Source organism: Solea senegalensis, linkage group LG6 (genome assembly GCF_019176455.1).
Source record: "Solea senegalensis isolate Sse05_10M linkage group LG6, IFAPA_SoseM_1, whole genome shotgun sequence".
NCBI classification, from domain to species: domain Eukaryota; kingdom Metazoa; phylum Chordata; class Actinopteri; order Pleuronectiformes; family Soleidae; genus Solea; species Solea senegalensis.
This window is the reverse complement of record NC_058026.1, coordinates 485,247-509,337: the sequence shown is the minus strand read 5'-3', so window position 1 is coordinate 509,337 and position 24,091 is coordinate 485,247. Positions and strand designations below refer to the sequence as shown.

The window sequence follows — 24,091 nt, the reverse complement described above, 5'->3', positions numbered from 1 at the left end:
GTTAAGATTGTGCGTCTTTGTCAATGTGATGTTTTGTTGATAATCTGGTGAACATGTGACACCCACTGCACGTCTGTCCGTCCTGGGAGAGGGATCCTCCTCTGTGGCTCTTCCTGCGATGTGTTTCTGTAATAATAATAAAGAAGGTGTCACTTGCTGCACAGACTACATTCATAACAGTGACTTGGTTTGACTAGTTACTGTATCACTCAGGTAGATAACGATCTGGAGCAGAGTTTCAACATTTTTAAACAAAACCAGATGTTAATCGCAGGTCTGAACGCTGTCTAAGTGGAAGTTTTTGAACTTAATGTCACTCTGATGGAGCTGAAGGATTAGAGCACTATGATGTGAGACATGCAGAGTGTGCTCATACAACGAGTGCATGTCATTAAAAATTCAAACGTGTGCCTTTTAGAATCGATGGAAGGCTTTGAGGCTCCGTAATGAGGCTGATAGACGAAACCTAAACCCTCGGAGCTGCTGGAAGTGCCACCATGGAAAGGGGAGGGGCTAACAACAAAAATGGAAGATTTGTGGCTTTGATGCAACGATATCTTGCCTTGGGGCGTAACTGGCTGGTACTGGGATTCATAGCGTTATCTGTGTGTTTACAAGATTCCCGAAGACATCGACAATCCCTCACCAACGATGAAGGAGAAACTGGGAGGATGGAGCGAGTGGGAATACCCAAGGAACCAAAGCTGATAGAAAGGAACGTGGATGGAACGAGAGGAAGTGGTGAATCAGGATGATGGAGACATGTCTGCTATCACTTTTCTGTGTATACACATTTTAGTTCAAAAACACACAGTAGTGAGACCTGCTATGATGTAGGACTTGGAGACAGTGGCACTGCCTGAACGACACGAGGATCAGGCTCAAGCAATGGTGAACTCTCAAAGCAGAATCCAGACAGACAGCAACAGTTCAGGGTCAGGGTCAGGTCACGTTACACAGAGATCGGTCCAAAACGGGCAAAAGACAAGTCACTGAAAGACAATCTGGCACCGAAGGAGGGGAAGACGGAGACTAAATACATCAGGGCAGGCCCAGTAGTCTCACAGGAGGGATACTTGACAGGAAGTGGATCTGAAATGAGACAAGAGTACCACAATAAAACAGGAACCAATGAATGAATAGAAAAATAAATGGACAGAATGGGACATGACATGGAGATGGAGGTGTCAGAGCTGAGGATGTGACCAGGATCAGAAATGAGCAACTTCAAGGGTCTCGTGCAACGATGGGACAGTGATTATACCGCACATGGATGTTGAAAATGGAGCTGCTGGACAGGAGGAAAAGAAGAAGAAGGAGGTTCATGGACATGAGGACAGTTGGTGTGACAGGACACAAGGCAGAGGACAAGATTGAGGCAGATTATCCACTATGGCTAATCCCAATAGGAGAAGCTGAAAGAAGACGAATAATGCTGCTGCCTCTGATTTAGTTTGTATGAAATACTGAACATGATGATGCAGTTTCTCACAGTTTCTCACAGTTTCTCACAGTTTCTCACAGTTTCTCACAGTTGCTCACAGTTTCTCACAGTTTCTCACAGTTTCTTCACTTCCTCATTCTTAGTGGCCACAACACGAGTGTCAGCTGTGGACGAGCCTGCCGTGATGTCACACACTCCGTCTGACACAGTCACTGAACATCAGCGCTGTCACTAAATACATGGAGAGTAACGTTAAGTCTTTTAAGTGATCGACACTTTGTTGACTTTGACTCTTGTATCGGACGTCGCGACCATGACCAGTGACGGCTCAGCTCGCTAAGGAAAGCACCAGGTACCAGGAACTGTTACTGGTGGAGAAGCTACAGTCAAGCCCAGCTGTGACTGACTGAGTGCCATTGGATGTTAGGTTTCCAGATTAGCTTGTGGCTAGTTGTTAGCATGTCCAGTCCATGACCACGTGTGGACAGACACACACACACACACACACACACACACACACACACAGTGGGAGTCCAGTGCACCATTAAAAGCCTGACAGAGTTGTGAAGAGGCTCATTGAAGGGAAACCTGTGCATTTATGATGTAAATGGATTTTTTCCCCGTCCTTTCTTCTTCTCCCCTCCCTTTCTTTTTTATTTTGACAGCCTTTGAAATTTGTCATATGCACGTCCAATTTAACAGCCAGAAGAGACTTCTCTTGCCCTCTCATTTCTTCTTCTTCCTTTTTTTTTTGCAACGATCCATTTTCATATCAACTTGAAAGGAAGTGGCTGAATATATTTTTTGCTTGATTCGCTTTAATGTGATCATCAGTGTTTCAGTCGCTCAGCGTGTAGGATTTATATTCTTTTAGTCTGGTAATTTTCTGTCAGGTTTACGATCGGAACTGATTCTTCAAAGAGGGAAACAAGAGATTTCTCAAAAGGACAACAACATCTTCACAACTCGTGTTTCGCCCGTTTCTTTCACTTCAAACGCGCTGTCATAACCTTTTCTTCAGTTTTGTGGCTCTTGTCCCGTAAAGTGCTTTGAACTTCTCCGTAAAAAGAAAATATATGAAGTTTGTTTGGTGAGGTTTGGGGACGTCCTCTGATGCTCGGTGGATATTTTCTGTTTGGACGGTTGTCATTTAAATCACCTTTCCTCAGTCTGATGCTTGTGTTGAACTCTGGACTTTTGTGAACTGTGATCGGCTGATTGGAACAGGTGTACCTAATAAAGAGGTCACTCAAACTGTCTTCAGACTGTGGACTCTACAGTTACTACAGCACAGACTGACCACATACTGTATGTTTTTAGAATAATGTTAGATAGTAATAATCAACGCTTCCAGCTGGACACAGCAGTGAATATTTAAGGCATGACGGGGTGTGGGTGTGCTGAAGAGCTTGGGGGTTTGGATGGGGGTGGGGGGGGTGTCTTCTGGACAGCTGGACTTTGGCAGTGATTCACTTGCTTTCCCACCTGTCAGTAGTAATCCGCCTTCATCCATCCACACATGCATGTTTAATATGAGGTTATATGCAAAGTCCACTATAGGTCAAAGGGCAAAGGTCAAGTCAGGCAGAGCACAATGAGCCTCTTATGACTATATCACAACCTCTTCCTCCATCTACATGGACTGATTCATGATGTTCTGTTATTGTTTGCAGGATTACTTTCCAATGTAAAATGAAAATATCTTAATGATCTATGTGATATATATATATATATATATAGAATATAATATAATATATAATACAAATATTTTCACATGCATTTCTCATGATCTCAAGATATACTTAAGTATATATATTTATCATTACAGTTTTGGAAACGTTTGGGTCACTTAATTGTTTGAAATCTTATTTTTCTAACATTGCATTCATGCATTCTGTTTTTTGTCAAATGAGAAGCATTAGTTCATCTATTTCCTCTATATTCATAAGTTTTCAGACAATGAAACATAAGCACAAACCAAAAAGAAGGTAGTGTTCTTAGCGTCTGCCCTTTTACGCTTCATCTGACATTCATCGTGATCATTTTGCCAATCTCAGTTCATTTGGATAATCGTGACACAACATTATTAAAATCATCCCACGCTCGATGCATGATGATGTGATCAAATAAGATGTGTTGTATTCAAGATCTACAACATCATGTGTAAACAAACCTTGATCATCGTCACCATTCCATATAGTATTAGTACAACAGTGCTGTTTATAACAGTGTGGTGACTTTCTCTGAGCAAGTACAGCAACACTTTTAGACGTGAGGTACCTATTAGAGCTGATGGTGGAACCACCTAAAGGTCGAGAAAGACACTTAGTGCTGTATCATTCACTGATCCGCTCACACACACTGTGTTGTTGTGTGCCTGAGTCCTAATAAAGCCTAATCCCTGCCGTGCATCCTCTCTCTGTTCCTCAGCTCCTGCTGCTCGCCTGTCTCAAGAGCGCCGTAATTTACTGTCACAGAACTCCTCAAACCGGCCACCACACAGTGCACTGAGGGGGAGCGCACGCGGGGTAACACACGGGGTAACACACAAGGTAACACACAAGGTAACACGCGAGGTAACACACAAGGTAACACGCGAGGTAACACACATCACCTCAAAACAGGAAGAAAAAAACATTTTTGAAGTCTTGAAAAAATAATGGACTGAGGAGGAGGAGGAGGAGGAGGAGGAGGAGGAAGGGAGGGGGGGAGGCTGTTTTTCACAGACTCAAACACACACAGCAGTTCGTCCGTCTTTGTTTAGGTTTCCTCTGTTTGTTTTCTCCGAGAAGAGAAAAGGAAACGAGGAAAACTGCACGGTGGTTGTCAACGGTTGAAGCTGCAGCCGCACCTGGCATCGCGCGACCGGTCTTTCATCACTTGTCACTGGATTAAAGTGAAGGAGGGGCCAACTATGAAAGAGTGATATGTATGAAATACAGCGTGTGTGTGTTGAGTCTGTAATGTTTCCTGCACTGACCTGTTGACTGTACGTGTGTTCAGTCACACGCGTGTGGACGTGCACATGTCGCAGTGACTGTCACCTGTACTCACGCACAACAATCTAAAACGCTTCACCTCTGATTGTCTTTGACAGAGATGAGAACCTGCCCATGAAAACACTCGAAGACAGTACTGCTGTGTGTGTTTCATGCATTACATTACATCACATGTCATTTAGCAGACGCTTTTATCCAAAGCCACTTACAATAAGTGCAGTAAGAAGTAAGTAAACCAGGTAAACCAAACTATGAAGTCATAAGTGCGATGTATACGGTTTTTCTTTTTGTCTTTTTTTTGCATATGTGAGTCCATCTGTTGTAGACGTTAGTGGACACTCGTGTCTGATTGGTTTTTTTCCTCTCGTCCTTAATAATAATAATAAATCAAGCAGATTAATGCTAATCCAAAACGACTGGTTTTATGGCTGGACCCTTCCCTTTGAGATACCAGAGGAAAACGGTATGGTACGGTCTGGGAGGAGCTAGACTGGCTCCACCTACAACAGTCAGCCGATTGGGCAAGAGAAAAACCTGCAGTCTGTTCTCATGTTGTCGTGTTGTCGAGACAAACAGCCACTAACTGTCTGCTACGGCTGTCAATCCTCCTCCATAATCCCATTTGAATCCCATTCCTTATCCCTTTTAACTTAATATCGTGTGTTTGTTCTATGTTCTCCGCGACCCTCTGGTGGAGGATAAAGCGGTTAGATGATGATGACTGACTGTTCTATGTTCTGTCCACTGCAGCCGTGCAGGTGCCTCTTGAATTAGCCGTGAAACATCACGTATGCCTCTGTGGCAACTCTGGAACCGTGTACCTTGGCTCGAGCTCTTGGAGGAAGTCTTTGAAACCGGACCCGTGTGAGACGTTAATCGCTCTCATGTTCAATAAAATAAAACATAGCAGTTTGTCTGACGAGCAGCTGAAAAGGAGGCGGAAAACACGTCATTCTCGGCTAGTTAGCCAGGGTGTCAGCAGGGTCGTTGTCCACTCGACTAATATTTCATCTTTATTTCATCTTTTATACACTTTCTTTCAGACGTTCAGGAGCGGTGACGTCCGTGGGTGTTTTCTCGTGAGACTGTTGTGATTGAGAAAACTTTATTGTTCTGCGAGGGTCGTACGTGAACAAAGCGTTTTGTTTTTGTGGATATAGAGGAAAGACGTCCGGGCTTGAGTTGCCGCGCTTTAACGTGTGTGTAATAAGAATACACATTCAAACAGTAATTGCAACATGAGAATATTATTGATTTAGATTTAATATTCGTCAACAACCCTATCGTCTGCTGTGTGTCGCGTTCAATGTCGCTGTCCGTTACGTCGTCATGCTACGTATCTCTCTGAAGCGGCCAGGGCATAGGCCACACCCCCGCCTACCAAGTAATGCTACTGTTCTTTGAAAAAGTCGAAAAGCAAGTCTTACCCAGGGCGTTACCAAACTGTACCATGATGGAAACACAGTCAACTGCAGTTCAACACCCAGAATACTCTGGTGCAGCTCATTATTAGCATTACTTGATGCTACAGTTCCAGAAAATGAGCTAAACTTGTATTTCTCTGTGTCTGTGTAGCGATGCTAATCACACGTCCTCTGTCCCGGCTGCTTTCACTGTTGGACAGGTGACACTCGCACACTCGCCGCTCACTCTGCCAGCACATCCAAGCTAAACTGTTAGCGACACCACGTTAACACCTCGCGTGGGAGCCGCGAGCAAGCGCCGTGGATTTAAACGGTGGGAGCGACCTTGAGCGAAGCACCCGGAATTCTCTGCACCTGACAGCTGCCACTGACGGACGCCCTTGACTTAGCATGTGCTAATGCTGTCAGACATGTTTGGGAAGAGAACTTTTGGCATGCTAATCTGCTCTATGTTTGCCACAAGGCTAAGCTGTGCAGTCCGTGGCGTGTTCGGGGAGGCGTCGACAGCAGCGCTGCCAGTTGTTCACTCTTCCACTCGGGCGGTACGACATGATGAAAGGAAGCAGATATTTCCCGGGTTGCCGTGGACAGCCAGGGGTGGTCGTCATGGCAGTTGCTATGAGGGTTTGTGTGCAGTGTGCAAACTATACCGCGGACGTCATCATCATCAATATCATTTCATTTTCCTTTATGTCCATTTTTATATGCACTTGTAACTTTAAATTTGCCATTTTTACATTCACGTGACATGAAACATAATTAGTTGGAAGAGTTGTCAAATTGTGGGTCAGCAATGGAAATTTGACCGTGGATATCTACGATATCTACTCTTGTCATCTAAGTTTTTATGATAATACATGAGAAGAAACGTGACGACTCCAATTGCTTGCAAGTCTTTGGTTTGTCCAGCAGATGGCAGCAGAACTGTGTGTGCAAGGTGTGGAAATGTTGAAAGACAGTGATGTGATTCATGCTTAACTACCTTCTTTAGACACCCAGATACTCCTGTCGTGTGTTTTGGTGCTTTAAATCGTTCTGGCTCATATGTATATATATATATGTATATATATATACATATATATATATATATATATACATATATATATATATATATATATATATATATATATATATATATATGTATATATATGTATATGTATATGTATATATATATATATGTATATGTATATGTATATGTATATATATACATATACATATATATATATATACATATATATTAACCCCAGTTTAAACTTATATTACTGTTAAAGATGAACATGGACACAAAGATGATACATACATGAACATGTGAGATACGGGACACAAAGATGAACATGATGAACATGGACACAAAGATGAACATGGACACAAAGATGAACATGGAGACACAAAGATGAACATGGGACACATGGACAAAGATGAACATGGAACATGGACACAAAGATGAACACAAAGATGAAGACATGGACACAAAGATGAACATGGACACAAAGATGAACATGGACAAAGATGTGGACACAAAGATGAACATGGACAAAGATGACACATGGAGACATGGAGACAAAAGATGAACATGGACACAAAAGAGATGAACATGGACACAAAGATGAACATGGACACAAAAGAACATGGAACATGGACACAAAGATGAACATGGACACAAAGATGAACATGGAGACAGATGAACAGACACACAAAGGGAACAAGACAAAGATGAACATGGACACAAAGATGAACATGGAGACAAAGATGAACATGGACACAAAGATGAACATGGACACAAAGATGAACATGGAGACAAAGATGAACATGGACACAAAGATGAACATGGAGACAAAGATGAATTTATATGATATGTTTGAAATAACATGTAATAAACAACGTTTTGAACCATTTTCATGGAAATGCCATTATTAATTTAAAATGACATCCTGGGGTCTCCGGGTGGTAAAGTGGCTGTCATTGGTGCCTCACCACGAAAAGGCCACCGGTTTGTATCCTAGTTTAAACTCTGGTTTGATCCCACAGTCCAAAGAACATGCAGATGAGGTGAATTGGCCCCTGTGACCTTCATGTGACCATAAAGTGACAGAATCGAGAATATGAGGTGCAGAGACGGTGTATTATCCACTCATTCACTCCTTAGGCTGTTTATGTTAGGAATGTGTTGTCCGTGTGGACGTTGTTGATGATGTGTGTATGTTTGTTTACATGCACATAGATGCATGTGTAACCATGCCCTCTAAAAGCCCTCTCCATCTCGCCTGGGTTCCATGGGAACCTGTGAGCAGCTAATCCTCCTTTTGGCTGAAGAGGGCTTCTCCAAACAAATCATCCAGCTCTAAGACCCACTGCTCCTGGAGTGGGCTCCTCGCACTCTTTGCCAAGCTGCACCAAAAAAGCCCTCTCTCCTTTCTTCTCCCTTTTCTCATGTGCTTCACATAAAACAGCTACCTACCGAGAGGCAAATCCCCTTGTCTCTGTCTCTTTTCTTCTAGGAGTAAGGGAAGGAGAAAGGAATGTGGTGTGGATAAGCCAGGCCAGCAGGAGATTGTCAAGTTGAAGAACTAAGATGACCTGTTTTGTAAGAGGGGCTGAGTCTGGATAATGGCTGCTGGTGGAAGGGGTCATTGTTTGATAGCAGGCACAAGGAAAGTGAGGATAAAGAAGTGGATCTTAACACTTTGATGTTGCTTCTTCTGCTTTCCTTTATCATGCATAGTGTGTGTGTGTGTGTGTGTGTGTCTACCTGTAGCTGTGCGTTAGTCTATCTGGACCAGCTTTGGTGTCCACATCATAACCTCCGTTCATCATTTAATCTTCTCTTCTCTTGGTTCTCCTGTAGGTTTTTTGCTTTCAGGGTAGAGATGATCCATTAGTGACAAATATACACAAATAAAGTAAAAAAAAAACTAGTACAGGATAAAAAAATTTCTTTCTTTATTTGAATTATTAAATTTTTTTATCTTATTGTTTACATTTCTTTTTGTTTGTTTTATTAATTAGCTGCAGATTTTCCAAACTGAAACTAAGTAGATTTACAGTGTTTGTTTTCCAGCTGCAACATGAATGTTCTGCACAGGGAGTTCATCTAATCACCTTCTACTGCGGTTTATCCACGACAACACAGGGAACAGTACAACAACAACAACAACAACAACAACATGTTCGGGGACTTCTGACAAGTTGTAATTCATAGTTTTTCCACAGAGAGGCGCTACATGTACAGAAAAATGAAAGCAATGTTACAGTGGTGATATGGAAATTGTTGTAAATGATCACCGTCTTGTCTCGGAGCGCTCAAATTATGATACTTTTGATCTTTTTAAGACGTCGTAGTATTTTCAATTCAATGTACCCTTTTAGTGAGACAAGTCATTTTATACATATATATGTATACATATGTATCTATATATATATATATATATACATACATATATACATACATATGTATACATGTGTATATATGTATGTATATATGTACATATATACATACATATATATGTGTGTATATATATATACACACACATATATATATATATATATGTATATAATTCAGATTATACTGATAAATTACTCACAGGATTTTGAACTTTTATTGAACAGCCATAGCAAACACATACAAACAATACCCTCACATCACATCTATGATTTGGCAGCAGCAGCAGCAGCAGCAGCAGCAGCAGCAGCAGCAGAACGTCGTCCTCTGTTTCTCCTTGTGAAGTGTGTCTTCTCTCTTCTGTCAAAACACTTGTTTTTGAACTGCAGTTGTTTGACACGAGGGAGTGGATGTATCCACCGTCTATTTATAACACAGAGAGCAGGTCTGCTGATGCACAGAGGCAAAGTGATTGGTCTTAACGCTGATGTAAATACGTATACACACATATGATGATGTGTATGTATACTGTACATGAAAACCTTATGAGACTGTAGGTGCGTGTGTGTGTGTGTGTGTGTGTGTGTGTACATGCCTGTAAAACAAGCGCATCAACACCCACACACAGAAAACTGCATTCAAGCAGCTCAAAGATGTTTGCAGGGGCTTCATCGTCCCCTGAGGGCAGAGCACATGATCCACAGCCATGAACACTACAGTCATGTGACCACAATCCACTCACATGTTAAACTCACTGTTATTTTCATCAGCATGCTGAGATTGTTTGTGTTCCGCTGACACTGCGTCGTAGTTTAGTTAGTTTATCAGTTTAGTTGACAGAACCAGGTAATCAATAATCTATAAATAAAAAAAAAGATTTGTCACAGCTCTCTAAACAACATAAAGTGTCAATCCATGGAGCTTCAGTTTGACCATAAGATGGCGCCATTGACAAGAGTGTAAAAAGTAACTGCAGCTTGAAACAGGCCTCAAACTGAGGGACGTTCATCACAGTATCAACCTGAAGGAAAGGGATTTACAGTATAAAGCAAATACATTTAGATCTTACACTTCTATTAGTTTTCCACTTTAATGATAATAACAATTTAATTGAAGTCTTTTAAAGTCTCAAGTTTACAGAAGAAATACAGGACACTCAGAACACATCACATAAAAGAATAATAGTGATAAAGAATGTCGCAGTATAATGTGATTTCCTGATTGCTGTTCAGAATAATCTGACACTCTTTTTTTTTCTTGTGTTTGAAAGTGCAGTAAAGATGGAGATGAGCAAACTTCCTGTGTCAAACACATCTTTAATTTTCTTTGTGCTGCAGGTTTGCAGAAGCGTCTCAGCGTCACAGAGCACCACCATTCAATCTCTAAATGTACGTGTGTGCAGTAAATGTTTCTGTGTATGTTGTTCACGAGAAGAGAAAAGCACTGACACAGAAAAAGACCACGATCATTGACTCTCCGTCGCTCATGAAGAACCCAATTGTCTACTTGTATCCACTTTCAAATACAGTAAATAGATAACGTGAAATACATTTCAGGCATAACTTCCTGTGACTCATCCTTAGGTTTAGCTGTTGTGGACTCCTTTATTTGTTTATTTTTGCTTTATTTGGTGTTTCCTCGTTTGCAAAACCATGACACTGCATTGTTTTTTATGCAAACCCCAGTGTTACATGCAGTGTTGGAGAAAAGTGCCATGCAAATCAAACTGTCCCCGTTTATAACCCGTCTTCTGCTCGTCCAGTTTTCCAGAGACTCCAGTTTGTCCTGTTTTCCACAGAGGGGCACTAGTGTGTGCAGAAGTGTGTGCATGTCGTCAACTGAGCGTGAGGTTATTAAGTTAGATTGACTCTGTCGGGTCCTAAGTGTTGTGTTAGAGTGTTGTGTTTGTTTTTTTGTACATTCTTAGTTGTGAATGTGAAGTGATCCTCAGTGAACTGACCCTGATACACACTCCTGCAGCGTCTCTCTCGCTTCCTCTCTGTTTCACAGCTTCTGTCAAAACACATGTTTCTGAACTTGAGCTTTTGCGACACGAGGGACTTTATATTTATTTATTATTTATAACACACAGAGCAGGCAAAGTGATTGGCTGCGATCGTCACAAGATTCTCCATTCTTTAGTAAACCACACACACACACACACACACACACAGAAAAACACTTGCAACTGCCCTGAAAATAAACACACAGACATAAATAAACACATTTTTAAACACAAGTGGAAACTGTGTCGACATGCGTACACTAACCTGCCAATTTATTAGGTACATCCGTTCAACTGCTTGCAAATGCAAATATCTAGTCAGCCAATCACAAGGCGGCAACTCAACTTTACTTTTCGTTCCCAGGGGGAAATCTGTGGTGGAGCCGGGTTTCACAAAAACATAGAAAAAAAACCAGTGTCACATAAAAACACGGCTACAAGACAAAACCACACACAGCAACTCCAGTGCAATGACAAGGGATCATATGACAGTATGAAGAAAGTGCAGAGTTCACCAAGAAGAGCAACAACACAACTCTATCTCCTTACAGGTGAAGACCTGCTGAAGGTCAAACTGAGCGTCACAATGAGGAAGAATGTCAGTTGGTTGTTGGTGTCATTATTCTGGAAAGTGCTGATCTGCTGAGATTTGTATGCACCACCATCTCCAGTTTTTACTCGTTGATGTCAGAGGTCAGAGGACAATGAATAGACAAGGCGACAGAAGGCCACACCGTGTGCCACTCCTGCCACATTACACAGTGTCCTGTGTACCTAATAATGTGGATAACAAGTGCATACTTTGAGAAAATGAAACCCTCGACGCCGTCACGTGAAAGGGAAACGTCCCACAGTAGCGGGTACAGCCGACGCTCAACCACACACACGTCACTCATGTACAGCAGCTATTCCCACAGATTTGTTTGTGTTTGTCTTGGTTTATTTATTATATTAATATAATAAAGTGTTAGAAAAGTGGAGGTAGTGATTCATATTGTGATCACTCAACAAAAGAGATGATATCCTAACACAAAACCTTGTTGCTCTGCACCTTTGATCATATTTTATCCCTTTAACCGTCACAAAAAGGCTCCCTCTAACATCTCTAACCATTAACTTATGTCGCTTATTATCTCAGGGAAAAAAAGGGAACAACATTTCATGAGAATCGAGGGGGGGGCATTGCTTTGTGTGCATTTGCTTGTTTATTGTAGTCATTTGCACGTACCTGCAGTGAGGCGGAAAACACCGAAGCTGCGACCTCAAAAAGGAAGTAGGCGAGGCTTGTTTTGTTCCAAAATCTACGCATTAAGAGTTTCTATTTTCAAGTTGTGGAGTCAAGTGGTGAAGAGCATAAAGAGGAACGGGTTCTTCTGACTCTGCTGGACTATTCTGCAGAAATCAATGTTGGCTGGATATTTTGGGATTGACAGATTCAGATTCAGCACGAGATTTTAACAAAACCTTGAGGAAGTGAGAGTTGGGAATTACTGAAACACCTCAGACCTTCTTACCTCTTGGATACGACACTCAGTGACGATGGCTGTGATTGTGCTGGTGGCCAAGGACTTCACCAGTCCGCTTTTTCTGGTGCGGACATGCGAGGTGTTGTGCACCTGCACCACCTTCAGTCTCGTGGCCTCGCTGGACCCATCAGAACTCCAACACCTGAGCACGTTCAGGATCTTCTGCATGTTCACCTGGTGCTTCTTCTTCACCCTGAGTCTCCTCATCCACACTCTCAGCATCATCCATTTTCACAACCTCATCCCAGTGTCGTGGAAGAACCTGACCGTGACGGTGGCCGTGTCAGGCAGTCTGATGAACCTCAGCGCCTCGGTCCTTTTCCCATGGATCGTCATGAATCACCATCAGGTCTTGCCGCGGTCGGTGGCAGCGACGGTGGGTTCCTGTTTCACCTTCATGGCCTACACCTCAGAGTCCTACATCCTTTGCACACAAGCCCAAGAGCAGAGAGGCTACATGGGCAGCGTACCTGGTCTCCTGAAGATTGTGCAGCTGTGGGGAGGCTGTCAGATGATCCCTCTGCTTGTACCCATGATAATGCACCGGTGGCAGACATGTGTCACCAGCACAGCGTATGGCGTCTGCATCCTCACGAGTCTCGTCACTCTTGTGATAATCTTAGGTGACTTTGCAAAGCGGTGTCTCCTCCCCCTGGACAGACTGATGGCCGGCTTCAGTCTGATCGGGGTGTTGTTGTACATGGTGGCCACGGTGATTTGTTTCACTGAAGTCCTGCAGCTGACAGAAGTGGGACAAAGTGTCTCCAACAAAAGCAAAGGGCTGGTGATCATGGAAACTGTTGTGACCACTGTCACGCTGTTGGCTTATACTGTGGATCTCGCCTTTTCCATCAAACTTCTGTGTTACAGAAGTCACACATGAAATAACACATTACATTGAATTGACTGTATTGTATAGTGTGTATTTGTACTGATTGATTCATTCATTCATTTTCCTCTTTGATTTTAAAGCCATTGGTAAGCCGTGCGGACAATGAAAACAACAGGGTGTTACAATCATGTAGTCAGCGGCTGCTGAATGTTCCCACACACAAACACGTTTGGCACGACGACACTTTCCCTCTGTTCTTACTTATTGTATATTCTAGTGTTTGTATTCTTTCTCTTTATGTGAAGCACTTTGAGTATTTTGCAGGTTTTGTAAAATGAATGCAGAGTAAACAGAGTAGAAAATAAATACAGTACAAATAATATTAAACAAATAAACCTTCCTGATGTTTTTTTTATTTATTTATTTTTTCAAGCTGTAGACACATAGGCAGCAAACTTAAACGTCTATTCCATTCTGTTAACATGTTCAGATTTTGAAAAGACATTTATCATCACAGTGATGAAAATACGGGAAAGGAGTGTGACTAATTCTCTCATAATTCACACCCACTTTTTGTCCTGAACTTTATCAAATCTGCTGATGAACAGTGTGAGGGGAGCGATTCATGTTCTTATCTCAGAAATGTTCTTACTTAAGCAAGTAACTTCTAAATGAGCAACGTGTAACATTTGAATGAAATGGTTTTTGTTTGGCAGAAACGGAAGATAAAATGATTATAGTTCATTCTTATTTTTGAATAACCAACCACCTGAGTGTATGATTTGTTGTTTTTCGTTCCCCTAGAATGAGCCTTTGACTGTATATTTATATCAGGAGGATATTTTGGACCACCGTGTTTTTACAGAAGCCCAAAATGGAGAAACTAAAGGTCTTTTTTGGAGAAGAGTGAGGTGAGGAATATTCAACTGCAACTTAAAACTTCACCATTGTGCCTTTAGTAAGTAAAAGTATCCCTTAATTACATTATATCAGTATTACTATATGTTTAAATTGATGTGCAACAAGTTTCTTTTGGAACTGAATTCACTTTAATGAAAAAAAACCTGTCAAACGGCAAAAATGCAAAATGAAAAACTAATCCTCAGTCTTCCTCTGACGTGACCTGCCATGGCCTGTTTTTGTACACGTCCTCATAAGGTGGCCCGGGAGGGACAAAAAAGAAAAGAAAAACAGGAAGCAAATTCACATCAAGTCATAAAGTAATCCAGGTTTACTTTTATAAATTGTAATCCCTGACACTTAATACATTACTGATAAACTAATCATAATCATTTATTATAAACTCAAGGTACATATAAAAAAATTTATGAAGAAGTATGAGATATAGAAAGAAGTATGTAAAGTCAAATCCTCTCTTGTTGTGAACATATTACTTTTAAATTTGTATAAGTGACGATCGTGATCTGACTTTATTGTGGTTTTACTGTCATGTGACTTTTATAGACCAGTTAACTATGACACATACTCAGTAACCACTGATCCTGGTGTGTGGGACAGCAGGTGCACTAACGCATGAGCACAGTATAATCCCATGCTGTATTAACTTTACAGCAGTCATTGCTGATAAAGACAAGTTGACATGTGACGGTGAGCAGATCAATGAGAATTTATGGTGTGAATCAAATGAAATGAAGAGTTCAACATTTATAGACTATCAATGACACTTCATCTGCACCTGATTTTTCAGCTTCTTAAATGTAAATATTTGCTGGTTTCTTTGCTCCATATGAATCAGTTTGCTTTGTGGACAAAACAAGACATTTGATAACATCATCATTTCCAGGTTTGGGAAACAAACCCATCAACATTTTTCAAAATGACCAGACGAGAACTTGATTAATCGAGAAAATCATCGACAGTTGATTTGTTTGTTGCAAATGTCGTTAAACTAAATCTGAATAGAACAGTTTCCTTTTTCTCACATTGAGAACCCTCTAGTACATCATTTACTTTTAAAACAAAATGATTTTATTAGTTAGGCTTACTCTCTGTTTTTATTTATTATTTTTTATTATTAGAGGTTTAACAATTAAAGTGAAACCAATTAAAAACTCAAGCTTTAACACCTGCGGTGCATTTACACAGAAGGGCAAATATACAGTATGTCTGACATCCAGGCACATAATAACATTTTGTACTTAAAATGTCAAAAATGTTATCAGCTCGTATCAGTGCGTCCCTATATGTAACTTGAGATTCAAGATGATTTAAAGTAACTATAAGTCACTTTCAGGTTTATGCTCCCTGAGGGCTTTCTCTAGATTATTAGTGTATTATTAGTATATTTTATTTTATAGAAAAAAATAATCTATGTCTAATGTCACATTCTGTGATACTGATACTGATACAGGGGACTGTAAATGCTGCTGCACGTGGTCCCTGTTCAGTAAACTAAGAAATGAAATTTATTGTATGGATTCATTTTATCTCTTGCACTGTGTCTTTATCGTAAACTCATTCACAAACTATTAATACGGTGTATTTTCTGCTCCTGACCAAAGAACCATAACCAGAGGAGATAATAGAATAGATAAGTGTTAGTTATGAATCATCTGTAAGTGATGGGTTTGCACTTACAGTGTTTGTGACAAACAGATTTAATTCAGTGACATTATGGCTCAGTTTTGCAATAAAAAGTTTGCCAATATGGGGAGGTATTATTTTTTTATTTGTTTTATTACATTACATTACATTACATTACATAGCGACTTACAAGGGATTTGAGTACAACCTGCCAGGGGTGGAGTTGAACTTGCAATTATGAAGTCTTTTGCACACAGGGTAGTGATGGTGGTTAAGGTGGTTAAGACAGGATACCAATCTTAAACACTGAGCCACTTCAGTCTTCAGTGTCCTGACATAAGATCACATTTTTATATTTTTATACATTCATTTAAACCTATTTAACAATTTAATTACATGTCGAAATTGACTCTACATTGACTGTGATAATGGAAGTTGGTGTTAACTCTCACCGATTGTTTGGTAAATAATCCTGTTGTTTTCCCGTCAGTTGAGACAATAGTTTTCTTTGCTTATCTTTTAGTTTGACGATGAGTCAGTTGGTTATTTGCTGTTGTTTATTTACATTTCTTCAAGCGTTTTCTTTTTTTAAGTTGTAGGATTAGAGTTGTTTTTCCCCCACAATATGAAGGAGCATTTATAGAATTATATATAAACAGGACCGTGATTGGGTTTGCTAATGTAATTGTAATCATGTGTGGCTTCCAGCTCAATTGGTTTATCAATCAATTATTAGTACAAGGATTGTTATATAAATGTCCACATTTGTCACTTCTTACTTTACTTTATTGATGTATTGTTATTGTTATGTTATTTAAACACGGGCTTATCACTTCTATTAAATCTGAGGCGTTGTAAATCAATCATTTATTTACCGGAAAATACTGTGTTGTATAAACGTATTTACATTTTACACTGTTTACCTTTTCACATCTGCCTCCATCTGCTCCAGGCATGTCAGCAGCTGCGCGGAAACATCGATCGTCCACGCTCGCCCGCCAAGCCTTGACGCTTCCGCTCCTCGTGCTCGGTCTCGATTGCTCTGGCCTCGATGGATTCCAGCGTTTTTTCTTTAAGGAACTGTCTTGAGTGAGGCGGTTGTCAACAGGCTGAGCGACAGAAGGAGCAGCTCGAACTACTTGGTACGTGGAAGTGAGCACGCTTCAACGACACCGCACGCTCTCGCTTGACGGGGAAAAAAGCCTCTCGCTCGGGTTCGGGTGTTCGGGGGTTCGGGTGTTCGGGGGTTTTGTTCGGCGTGTCCAGACGAACATGAAGTCCTGCCCGCACGGTGAGTCGCGAGTTTGCGGAGATGACCTCGTTCGCCAAAGATTTCCAAACACATACTTGAGTCATTGTGTCGCACGGGAGTTTATTAGTTAGTTAGTTTCCTGTACGTCGTGTTATTTCGGTAACGATGAGCTAACAAAGGTGTTAAAAGTGTGTTAGCTCGTTCTGTTACTTGCGTCGCTGGTCTGTGATGCTATTCAACTTTCATTATGTTAGCATGGCTGTTACCTTTACACGTAATACACGTAGTAAATACTGCAGAAACTACTTTTACTTTAGCCCACAGTCTACAATCAGTGTACACGTAATACACGTAGTAAATACTGCAGAAACTACTTTTACTTTAGCCCACAGTCTACAATCAGTGTACACGTAATACATGTAGTAAATACTGCAGAAACTACTTTTACTTTAGCCCACAGTCTACAATCAGTGTACATGTAATACACGTAGTAAATACTGCAGAAACTACTTTTACTTTAGCCCACAGTCTACAATCAGTGTACATGTAATACATGTAGTAAATACTGCAGAAACTACTTTTACTTTAGCCCACAGTCTACAATCAGTGTACACGTAATACATGTAGTAAATACTGCAGAAACTACTTTTACTTTAGCCCACAGTCTACAATCAGTGTACATGTAATACACGTAGTAAATACTGCAGAAACTACTTTTACTTTAGCCCACAGTCTACAATCAGTGTACATGTAATACACGAGTAAATACTGCAGAAACTACTTTTACTTTAGCCACAGTCTACAATCAGTGTACATGTAATACACGTAGGTAAATACTGCAGAAACTACTTTTACTTTAGCCCACAGTCTACAATCAGTACATGTAATACATAGTAATACACGCAGTAAATACTCGCAGAAACTACTTTTACTTTAGCCCACAGTCTACAATCAGTGTACACGTAATACACGTAGTAAATACTGCAGAAACTACTTTTACTTTAGCCCACAGTCTACAATCAGTGTACATGTAATACACGTAGTAAATACTGCAGAAACTACTTTTACTTTAGCCCACAGTCTACAATCAGTGTACACGTAATACATGTAGTAAATACTGCAGAAACTACTTTTACTTTAGCCCACAGTCTACAATCAGTGTACATGTAATACACGTAGTAAATACTGCAGAAACTACTTTTTACTTTAGCCCACAGTCTACAATCAGGTGTACATGTAATACACGTAGTAAATACTGCAGAAACTACTTTTACTTTAGCCCACAGTCTACAATCAGTGTACATGTACCTAGTAAATACTGCAGAAACTACTTTTAACTTTAGCCCACAGTCTACAATCAGTGTACATGTAATACACGTAGTAAATACTGCAGAAACTACTTTTACTTTAGCCCACAGTCTACAATCACTGTACACGCAATACACGTAGTACCCCAGAAACTACTTTACTTTAGCCCACAGTCTACAATCAGTGTACATGTAATACACGTGAGTAAATGCTGCAGAAACTACTTTACTTTTTAGCCCACAGTCTACAATCAGTGTACAATGCATACAATGTAGTAAATACCGCAGAAACTACTTTTACTTTAGTCTACAGTCTACAATCAGTGTACATGTACACGAGTAAATACTGCAGAAAACTACTTACTTTAGCCCACAGTTCACAATCAGTGTACACGTAATACATGTAGTAAATACTCGCAGAAAGCTTTTACTTTTAGCCCACAGTCTACAATCAGTGTACACATGTAATACACGAAAGTAAATACTGCAGAAACTACTTTTTACTTTAGCCCACAGTCTACAATCAGTGTACATGCAATACACGTGAAATACTGCAGAAACTACTTTTACTTTTAGTCCACAATAGTAAACTGCAGTACAATCAGTGTACACGTAATACTGCAGAAACTACTTTAGCCCACAGTCTACAATCAGTGTACATGTAGTAAATACTGCAGAAACTACTTTTACTTTAGCCCACAGTCTACAATCAGTGTACACGTAAATACTGCAGAAACTACTTTAAGCCCAGGTACATGTAATAAATACTGCAGTAGTCTACAATCAATGTAATGGTAAATACTGCAGAAACTACTTTTACTTTAGCCCACAGTCTACAATCAGTGTACACGTAACCCTGCCATCAATGGATGTGCTCAAAAGTCAAGAGAGAAGTATTATTATCCCTCTATGTTGACGGTCCGTTTCTCAGCTTTATAATAATAAAAATAACACAATTAGTTCTACCTTTTCAAGAGCAGACATTGCAAAGTGCTGCTCCAAGAAAAGACAGAGACATGACCAACAATAAACAATGAAAACCAACACAATGAAACAGACACGGGTCTGACGTGGTGATGAGCCGATACTAGTATCGGTATTGGTCATTGGTCCGATACTGGTCCAAATCACAGGATGGTTAAAGATGAACAACCCGATATAATCCAAAATAATCTGTACATCACGCGCTTCTCTGTGCACAGACTGTAAAAACGAAAATAAAACCAGCAACAGCATTTTAGCTGAATCATGCTGAGAGAGTTTATTTCTTCTTCATGTATTTGTAACATAGTTGTATAATTATGTCATTGAAATGGCTCCGATGTGCTGTGAACAATGTCATATTCTAAAGGATTTAAAGGACACTGAACGATTTTATATAAATATCTAATTGTGATTATTTTGACTGAAACTGCGATAAGAACCACCACATGAGAGGGAATGGTCATTTTCATTTATATAATTACTCTAATTTTCATTTGAATAATCTATTTAAAACAATTACTGTGAGATATTAGTTTCATCTACATGTTTCTCACATAAAGAGTTTTTAAGTGCCTGATTCATGCTGCTGTAACACAACATTGTCCCACTCTTGGAATCAACAAAGTCCATCCATCAAGCTGCCTCTTCTGTTTCATTTAATATTATGGTGAATAGGTAAATCTGCTATTCCCTTTAAAATATAGAACGATACATGAAACAGAAGAATAAAATATATAAATAATACTAAATAATACGAGACGATATTAAACAGTTCTACAAAGATAACATGAATATAGAATAGACAAAATTCAAAAGGCATACACAGTTCTACAGAGAATAATGAGTTAAATATAAGAATACGCCCAAATAAACCAGTTGACAATGATGGATATGTACATGGTGCAGATTGTGTAAGTTAATAAAGGTAAAACGAGGTACAGTGTAATTGAATAAACTAATCAACAACATTGATTATATACACAAACATGTATGTTTAGTTTGTGAATTAAACAACGTAAATAAAAGGTTGGAAATAATTCCCAAATAAATCTCTGACAGCCCGTCTGTGTTTGTATATGGACATAATGATTTTGCATTTTGCATGTGTTCTTAGAAGCTGCCTGAACAACATGCACATGTGAAACTTGACTCTTCAGTAAGCAGATGCGACTCCCAGGCTGGATTGAATGGCACTGAGGATACAAGGTAAGCACTTTGCCAGTAAATTTAAACTCATTATTGATCCGTTTCCCGAGCTACAAACGACCTTAGTGAAAGCAAAGTCCAGATAATCAGAGAGGGATGGGAGCGCGGCCGGGCTGGCAGGTCACTGAGTCGAGTGGAAGATGAAAACAAAAATACTTCCAAGGATCAAAGGAATGCTGTGGGTTCTTTTGTTGCATACTGTACGTGGGGAAATGACAGATTAATGACATCTTCGACCCTGTTTGCACCTGGTGTTAACATCCATCCTGAGCGATCTGATCACAAGTGGACCGTGTTAAATACACACCAAGTACGCCTTGAATGTGCCCTTGGATCTAATCACTAAAACCACATTTTGAGGTCGGTTAGTGACGCATTTGGCCATATTCCAGTGCTGCATGAAGGCAATCCATCCTTGGGAAGCTTGTTTCCACGCAGCACAACTTCCACCAGTTCAGTTTGGTATGTTACACAGTTTTATGCATTTGGATTGTCAAAAGTTGGGAAAGGTATGCAAATAAGCCTGTTATCCACAAAGTGCAGTCCAGCTCGTCACGGTACACCCACGGTACACCCAATCTGACCTGCATTTCCATTGCATTTGCATTTATTGTTGGGCTGTGCGGTTTCGAGGTGGCGTGAACGACACGCTGTTGTCTGACACAGCTTTTGCCATCCAGCCTGTACACTCACTGGTGGTTTTACTGTACACAACTTCATAAACCAGTTGCTTCGTTGACGTACTCTGACCTGCTGTAGTTTCACAGTCATTTTACGTTGAGTTATGTGTGGTCACCGCGACATTATCAGCACTGATCAAGACTTTCTTTCCATACAGTTATGCAGATGCATAAACCTGACATCGTTATAGGCTAATTAGCTCTAAAGAAACATGACCTCTGATTTGTGACTGTCTCTTGAAAGGTCCACAGACTTCAAGGCCTCGGGCCAGTTGAGAATCTTTTATTGGCGGATTTTCAAGTAAATGTAGACAAAGACCTCCCATTGAACCAATGTTGAATCTCTGGAGAGAGTATGGCATCTATTGTACAGGGCCATTGTTCATTTATTTCAATATGTTTAACAAACTAGTTTCTAACTTGTGAAGATACCACGTAATCTGCTGCAGTTAGTGCTGTGAGGTATTGCAAACAATGTCATTGGCTGGACAAACTGTGTGAGAATTCAAACATCTTTTTCTCCTTAATTGATGCCCTGAAGGGGACGTTTTTTTGTGTCGCAGCAGTGGAATAGTCAAATAGGTGAGTCGACAAAAAAAAAATGAAGATAAAATGCAAAACTATGCAAAAGAACATATCATTTATAAAAAGAAAAAACCATCATATTCTTGATTGTGACACATACAGTAAATACTGATACAGGTTTATTTGTAATTTGGTTGAAATATCAGCTGACCAAAACTGTAACCAGCTGGGCCTTAACTGCTAGGTGTTGTACAGGTTTCTTTGCACACAGGACCCCAAGGTATATTTTAAATGTTTAGTCACCTTCTTTGGAAGTCTGCTTTGCATAATGTCATCCAACCAGTTTACTGCAGACTCTCTATTTATTCTTTTCACTTTTGACATGTAGCTGTTGCTCATCACGTACATCTTCCAAGGACAGTTTAAACAGCAGCTGACCCCCCAGGAATGTGTACTTCAATGAAATGTTGGGGTCTTAGTCATGATGATGATGATTGATAGAGCACAAAATCTGCTGAAGCCATCGTGCACTCAAGACCTTTCATGAAAGATTTCTGATTTCATTTCATTTTGCAATAGTATATATTTTTTGTGAGCTTAAGTTTAAGATTCACTGTGTAGTTAATTCAAAAGGTGGAGCATCACTACACCATCTCGTCCAAATATGAAAGGCCCACTGTGTTGGTTTTAGGGGTCATGGGTCATATTGCAACCAACTGAATCCCATTATAACATCGTAGACTCAGACAAAGTGAAAGGTAATGACAACACAACAGCTTTTAATTCTCTGGTGATTGAAAACATAAGGAAACATAGTTTTCATTTTTTTTGTTTTAAAGAACACCATTTACTTCAAACTTAAAGTAAAGGTTAAGAAGTTTTTCCAAAAAAAAAGGAAACGGAACTATCAAAGGTATTTGTTACTTCTGAGAACTTTGGTCTCATGTAGTAGAACATGGCTTTGAACATTGCTATTTTTCTAGTTATGTCATTTTTTGAATACACCCAGACTACTAATCTTAAATGTAAAAATGTTGTTTTTAAACATATGGATTTAGCTATGCAAGAGGCTAAATCTGCATATTAAATAATCTCAAGAATAGCATAAATGAATGTAATGAAATCTTAAAACCAACATGTGCTGCTGCTCTACCAATAGGAATAGTCCGTCTGTACCCAAAGCTCGATGTACATAAGAAGTAACTGCAAACACAAGCTCAGACCATAATTTATGATTTTATTATGATAAACACAAAATAAGGGAGTGAATCTTTTCATCTCTAGAAAGTACCGTCACCAGTCACTGCACATTTTAAGGCTGTATTTAAGTTGCTGTGATTCAGTTTAAGCTGAATCACAGCAAGTGAAGCAATAAAGATGGAAATTCAGATTTCTGCACAATGCATAAACATTGATTTTGTTGTGGGTCGTCTCAGCATTTCAGTATTGCAGGATGAATGTCACCTGACCAATGTTTACCTGACATATGTCAGATAAGACAGCAGTGTTGCACCGTGTGAGCTTAGCTGCCTGCCATGTTAGAAAGGATGCGTGAGACGCCGTCGTCACGGTGTTGGAGAAAAAGAAAAGCGAAAAAAACAACAACGCAGACCTCTCACACCTGTGAGAGACAGAAGGAGGTTTAAGGTTTGAGCAGCAGGTGCGGTTATGGGGGATGTCACACTTCAGCAGCTCTGGCAGCGTATCAGAATCATTTGGAGAGGATTCGTCCTCCGTTTCCTGTCAGTGACAGTAGGTTAAAAATAAACGTGTGTGTGTGTGTGTGTGTACTCGTCCTCCACTGCTAAATGTTAACTGTTAAGAATCTAAATGACTTTCACTGTTTGCTTCAAATGCTTAATCTTTAACTGACTGATCACAATAGTAATTAATAGTTTGAGATAAACATGGAGTGTTTGCCAGTGAGCAATGCAGTAAAACAGGTAGTTGATTGTTTCACCCATATTATAATCATCAAATGTCA

General features: G+C 40.0%; 2 protein-coding genes across 7 annotated transcripts in view; both read left to right on the top strand.

Moving 5' to 3' along the window:
- The first annotated feature begins 12,488 nt into the window (after positions 1 to 12,488).
- On the top strand, positions 12,489 to 13,956 carry LOC122770674 (myeloid-associated differentiation marker-like). Its single transcript, XM_044027663.1, has one exon. It carries the CDS (start codon positions 12,791 to 12,793, stop codon positions 13,658 to 13,660), a length of 870 nt encoding a protein of 289 aa, XP_043883598.1. The 5' UTR covers positions 12,489 to 12,790; the 3' UTR covers positions 13,661 to 13,956.
- A 53-nt stretch (positions 13,957 to 14,009) lies between these two features.
- The window catches only part of LOC122770671 (testis-expressed protein 2-like), a 41,733-nt gene continuing 31,651 nt past the window's right edge, over positions 14,010 to 24,091 (top strand). The window contains exons 1-3 of one of the 6 annotated variants that reach the window (XM_044027653.1): positions 14,010 to 14,520; positions 17,106 to 17,444; positions 20,811 to 20,902. The gene's annotated coding sequence lies outside the window, so the exon portion shown is untranslated. Of the gene's footprint in view, positions 14,521 to 17,095; positions 17,445 to 20,810; positions 20,903 to 24,091 lie in introns of those variants that run through there. The other 5 variants (XM_044027654.1, XM_044027657.1, XM_044027656.1 and 2 more) reach the window with 5 other exon arrangements.

Bases quoted from the DNA above. Each gene is read 5' to 3' on its own strand.
- LOC122770674 (XM_044027663.1), top strand. From the start codon at position 12,791: ATGGCTGTGATTGTGCTGGTGGCCAAGGACTTCACCAGTCCGCTTTTT.